At 30.6% G+C, this 6,462-nt stretch overlaps 1 protein-coding gene across 1 annotated transcript; it reads left to right on the forward strand.

The window, feature by feature from the left end:
* Positions 1-2,339: 2,339 nt before the first annotated feature.
* On the forward strand, positions 2,340-6,427 carry LOC107894193 (4-hydroxy-3-methylbut-2-enyl diphosphate reductase, chloroplastic). The gene is made up of 10 exons (XM_016819422.2): positions 2,340-2,719; positions 2,856-3,052; positions 4,176-4,355; positions 4,460-4,591; positions 4,682-4,756; positions 4,832-4,937; positions 5,030-5,124; positions 5,255-5,440; positions 5,529-5,615; positions 6,172-6,427. Exons 1-10 carry the CDS (start codon positions 2,464-2,466, stop codon positions 6,235-6,237), a joined length of 1,380 nt encoding a protein of 459 aa, XP_016674911.1. The 5' UTR covers positions 2,340-2,463; the 3' UTR covers positions 6,238-6,427.
* The last annotated feature ends 35 nt before the right edge of the window (positions 6,428-6,462 follow it).

A 6,462-nucleotide genomic window follows, 5' to 3' on the forward strand; every position in this document is an offset into this window, starting at 1 on the left:
GTAATGTAAAAATGGAACATAACGGCTAGTTTGTTTCAAAAGCAGAGATTCTGATTCCGGGCTTTTGAGTTTTGACCGTTGGAATTCGAAAAGGTCTTGGAACGAAAGTGAACCGTTTGATTCATTGTTTCTGCTGCAGTTTGATACCACTGATTCTACAATCCATCTTTGTCATTAAGGTAAATTATACATTTAATCACTCAACTATAAAAATTTTATTTTAAGCACTTAAAATAAAAAATTTGTAATTTAAACAATTATTTTTTTCCTGACTAAGTCTTAACTTAATTGACATCAATATTATTATCAGTACAAGAAACGTGAATTTGAGTGCGTCAAAGTATATTATTCTCTTATTTAATAATTGAAGAGGGATATAGATAATTTTAAACATTATATCGAAAAATAAACATTAGGAAGTAAATAAAAAATAATAATCACGTTTTATCCCATTTTAAGTTAACTTGTCACTAACCCTTTTTGAACGGTTTGAACGGCACGAACTTTTTTTATTTAGTTAATATTTTATCTATTTAATTTAAGGTGTCCCATAAATGCAGTTGTACCAGTACCACATAATTTTCAATTTTTTAAGTTTTATATTGATATTTTTATTAATAAAAAGTCATATAAATTTTTCTTTTTCATATTTTTCTTTATTGAATTGTTCAAAATTCTCCATATTTAGTTCTTGCTTTGGTCGATTAAGTTTTAACTCAATTAATATGAGTATTGTTGTCAATCTAGGAGGATGTGGGTTCGAGTGTGCTAAAGCGCATTATCCTCCTATTAATGGGTTGGAGAGGGATTATAGGTAATTCTAAGCATTGTGTCAAAAATAGTAAATATTATCATAATTTATAATGAGACTATTAAAAAAAAATTCATGTTTGTGTTTAGTTTTCTTTTCCTAAGTTTTTTAATTTACTAATGGTGATACTGACAAGCTAAGAAAACAAGAACCACCTATGAATTAGGCATCGATTATAGGCTCTCCCATTTTTTTTTCTATTTCAACGATTTGTTTTCATTTTCATTTTTATTTCACCTATTTTGTTTTTAAAAATTACCACCGCTATCGCTTCATACATGGCAACACCCATTAAAAAATTATTTTTTTCAATTGATTTCAACTGGCATAATTTTTTTAAAAAAATTGACCAATATTATCTAACACACATACGACACCTGTTAAAAAAATACTCACATTTTTATGAGTATTTTAAAAAATATATATGAGTGTCGCCTGACACAATGATAGCATCAAAATTATTTTTTTTGAAATCATGGTAATTAAGAAGACAAGGGGTGATATTACCCGTATGTCAACACCTACGAATACTATTAAAAACAAACCGTTTTTGTAAATAAAATTTTCACTTTTTAACTCATTTTTATAAATAATTAATATTTCTATATTATTTAAAAAAAACTAATATAAATCCATAGGATTGTGTAAAAGGCTAAAACATGCTTTTGGCACAAAATTTGAGTGGATGCATAAATCACATGTAGATGTGACTTCTCTGAAATTTCTACATGGAAGGTGGATCCATTCACTCATTCTAACACGTTAAACATGCCTGCCTAACTTTACATATCACAATCTTTAAATTTTGGGTCAATTATTAAACATAAAATCCATTTAGTTATTAAAAAAATTTAAAAGTATTAATTAATAATAATTTAAAAATTGAAAGAGTCTTAAACATATTTAAGTGTTTATTATCATATATTTTTATTTATATATTCTTGAAAATAAATCAATTTCCATTCCTTAAAAAATCCAAAAAGAGTCTAGTTTTTATATTATTGTTTTATTTTGGGTTTTTTTGAAAAAAAATATTAAATTAATTTTTTTTATTTTATGCTAAACATACATTGTTATAATATTGGATCGATTTAATTACTAATTAAATTTTAGTTTGATTGGCATGAACATTGTTATTAATATAAGAAAATATGAGTTTAAGTGCTTGAAGTGTATTATGATTTGAATCTATATATTCTTATATTTTATATAAATCAATAAAAAATAATAATAAAATTTAAACATTTAACTTTACTATCTTAATTAAAATCTCGTTTAATTTTTATATAATTTTTAACAAATATATTTATTTCATAAACTTTTCACCATATTCATTTTATGCATTCTTCTTCTTAAAAAATATGTTATTTATATGGTGTTAATAATATGTGCTTTATTAGTGATCCAAGTGGACATCGGTAGAGTACTAAAACGAACCATCCTCACAAATAAAACGACACAAATAATAACAAACAAATAAAAATCGTGAAATTAAATAAAAACCAGTAACCACGACATACACGTGGAGCTACTAAACTTTGTCCGGAAATTAATAAAACGCGCACTGCACACTCCCAGTATAAACCTTACAGGAAATTTTCCTACTATATTCGCTAACGTGCGCTGCTGTTCCCTCCTTATTCTCTCCCAAAATGGCGATTTCTCTGCAACTGTGTCGTTTCTCCATCCGCATCGGTTCCGATAACTTTGGCGGAAGATCCGTAGCTCTCCCTTGTCGGAAACCTATCTCCGTCAGATGCTCCACCGATTCCACTTCTGTTGTGGTGGATCCCGATAACTTCGACGCCAAGTCTTTCCGACGTAACTTGACGAGGAGCAAGAATTATAATCGGAAAGGATTTGGACGCAAAGAGGAAACTCTCGAGCTCATGAATCGAGAGTATACTAGTAAGAAAAATTCCGCTTCTTCTTCTTCCTTTTCTTTTTTTTTAAAAAAAAATCTAATTCATGTTTTTGGTACGATGTACAGTAGGATTTAATTTGAATTGTGTCAAAAAAATTATTGTTTGGAAATTTCTTTCAGGTGATATCTTAAAGAAATTGAAGGAAAATGGAAACGAGTATACATGGGGAAATGTTACTGTAAAATTGGCAGAAGCGTACGGATTTTGCTGGGGAGTTGAGAGAGCTGTTCAAATTGCTTATGAAGCGAGAAAGCAGTTTCCAGATGAGAAAATTTGGATTACCAATGAAATTATCCACAATCCTACTGTTAATAAGGTACTCTATGCTTACTCTTTTCCATACTTTTTTTCTTAATATACTCTTTTCCATACTTAGTACAGGCTGCAGACCACCGGATATATGTAATTTTTATAAAATTTGAATTTGACTCCGAATCTGCTTTAAATCCGAATTTACTTATTATTTGCATTAAATATGGATATTGTTATCCGAATTTAAATTATCTGTTAATATCTACATCCGCTTCAAATTTGCCCTCAAGAGTAATTAGAATAAGCAAATCCAAATATTATCTAAATGTGTAATACCTTAATCTACGACAAACAAATCGGGTTTCAGTAAATATTTGAATCCGCATTATTGCCGTTGTTGAGGAATGCTTTTTGTTTCAAGTAAGCTCTTATATATATTTTTAATTAAATATACCTTTATTCTTTAAATTTTATTGAGTTTAAGTAAAACTAGAAATACTTTTATCTGTTAAATTAACTGATCTTTGAAATTAAAATACTAATGTGGATGATATAGTAAAATTTTATGATTTGGACAAACATATGAGAGAACTTTTATCTGTTTTTGCTTTAATTTGACAGAATCTCTAATAGGTGATTAAAACTATTTTAAATTTATTAAATTAGTAAGAATACTAAAATTGAATATTTACATGTTCATATATCAAGTATTATTTGTAGCATGGCTTGGTGGATTTCTCAGAAGTATTTTTATCATAAATAAAAATCAAACAACAAGGACTTATGTAATTAAAAAAGAACATAATATCTTACATGAATAAGTGCATTAGTTAAGGTTATTTCTAATATATTAACATTCTTTTTACTATTTTATACTTTCTATAATGATTATAATAAATTCATGGGCTGAGCACCATCGGCACTAGCTGGCCTTGGTGCTTGAGCACCATGTGGATTTTGCTTTACTCCATTATTATTTTTTACATTTTATCTCATGCATGTTTAATTACCGCTTACAAATTGACTTTCACATGTAATGAATGAGTCTTACACATTTGAATTGTGATGATCTTTTTATTAGATATTAGTGGATGAAAAAGTAATGGAGTGTATGAAACCCTGTCAGACACTACTGGGACTGGACCTTGTTAGTTTCTTTACGTAGTTCTTTTCTTTTTCAAATGCAGCGGTTAGAGGAGATGGAAGTTAAAACCATCCCTGTTGAGGGAGGGAAGAAACAGTTTGATGTTGTGAATAAGGATGACGTAGTAGTTTTGCCTGCTTTTGGTGCTGCAGTTGATGAGATGTTGGTTTTGAATGACAAAAATGTCCAAATTGTTGACACTACTTGTCCTTGGGTAACCAAGGTATCATCTTCCACAACTTGTTTTTTCCAATTCGTTAGATCTTTGTAGCTTTTTGACATTCAGAACAACGGGTTTTCGATACTGAAACCTTCTTTCATATGTAGGTATGGAACTCTGTAGAGAAGCATCAGAAAGGTGATTACACTTCCATCATTCACGGTAAATACTCTCACGAGGAGACAATCGCGACCGCATCTTTTGCTGCTACATACATTATTGTGAAGGATATGACTGAGGTATGTCCTAGAGTGGCTAGTATTCTTTTTTCCTTCTGATATCTTGTAATCAATAAGTTGTTGATTTGTATGATGTATGATTTGTGATAGGCAATGTATGTTTGTGATTACATTCTTGGAGGTGAACTTAATGGAGCTAGCTCCACCAAAGAGGCGTTTATGGAGGTATAGTCTTCATCTCGTTTCTTCTTTTCTTCATATGTCAAATATATGTTCGCATGATTGTTGGTTCTTTTGCAGAAATTTAAACTTGCTACCTCAGAGGGCTTCGATCCAGATCATGACCTGGTAAAACTTGGCATTGCAAATCAAACTACAATGCTGAAGGGAGAGACTGAGGAAATTGGTTAGTGGCACTTTATGCACTTGCTATACATCATCATTCTTCTTTGCCAAGTAATTACTGCTTCATACACACGTTACATTTCGGTTTAACAGGGAAATTAGTTGAGAGGACAATGATGCAGAAATATGGAGTCGAAAACATCAATTATCACTTCTTAAGCTTTAACACAATTTGTGATGCAACGCAAGTAAGTTGAATATTTGCGACCGATGCAATGATGTGCAGTCCTTGTTGTTTTCATCCCCTTAACTGATTGGATATTGAAATCATTGTTGTGTTGGTCATTGAATTTAAGCCATTTTATCATCATTTTTCAGGAGCGACAAGATGCTATGTATAAGTTAGTGGAGGAAGATTTGGATCTTATGTTAGTAGTCGGCGGGTGGAACTCGAGCAACACTTCACACCTTCAAGAAATTCCCGAGGATAGCGGGATCCCCTCATATTGGATCGACAGTGAACGGAGAATTGGTCCGGGAAACAGGATAGCTCACAAATTGAAAGTAAGCATGAACTGCCTAGAGAAAAAAAAGGGGGTATTCTAGTTGCAGTTCTTAATATTCTAATTTATGCAAAATTGTGTTGTACCAGCATGGGGAGCTTGTTGAAACGGAAAACTGGCTACCGGAGGGCCACATTACAATTGGTGTCACTTCTGGTGCCTCCACACCAGATAAGGTAATTCTAGTGTTATATGTGTATATACACACACGTACACACAAGGGCTAAGGTAAGAAAAAGTTTTAGGGCCTAAATTGAATAATAAATTTTGGGGGGCAAAGTGTAATTTCATGATTATGTTAATTTATAATTTTCGAAAAAAGACTTAAAAGTAATTTTGACATTTAAGGGCGCCAAGGCCAATGTCTACTTTCTAGATTCACTATGCACAACTATATACACATTCACCATGTGTGTGGAAAAAGAAATATTAAAAATTTATGTAACAAGTAATTGAAGTTTTAGTTGAAACGGTAAAGTTGAAGATCTAAATATCATAATCTTTTAAGTTAAAGTTTTACTATATGTATATTTATGTTTATATGATTTATATAAAAATATAAAAAGATAACACACTCTGTAATAATATAATTTATTTTGTATATAAAAAAAGATATTTTAATTATTTTTTAACTAAGTTGATGTTTAGTTGACTTGTAATATGAATGTAAGTATAATATATATATATATAAACACAAATAATACTATTGTTTTGTGAAATTGGATTAATCAGGCTGTGGAAGATGCCCTCGTCAAGGTGTTTGACATAAAACGGGAGGAGGCCTTGCAAGTAGCATAAAAGTATGTATGTATATATGTATGTAGGTTTACACAGGTGGGTCAGCCATTGGTGCTCGTTCGGTACTGATAGTATAATGTTGTCAGTGTATAGTTGAAGTGAAGGACTCTTTAATCTTTAGGATCTGCGCGTACTTGAAATCAGATAATGTTGAGTAATTATGTATCATGAAATGGTTTTTCTTTTTGCCTTTTCTTTCTTTTGGCATAAGATTCACCACTAAAT

Source organism: Gossypium hirsutum, chromosome A13, assembly GCF_007990345.1.
Source record: "Gossypium hirsutum isolate 1008001.06 chromosome A13, Gossypium_hirsutum_v2.1, whole genome shotgun sequence".
NCBI lineage: Eukaryota > Viridiplantae > Streptophyta > Magnoliopsida > Malvales > Malvaceae > Gossypium > Gossypium hirsutum.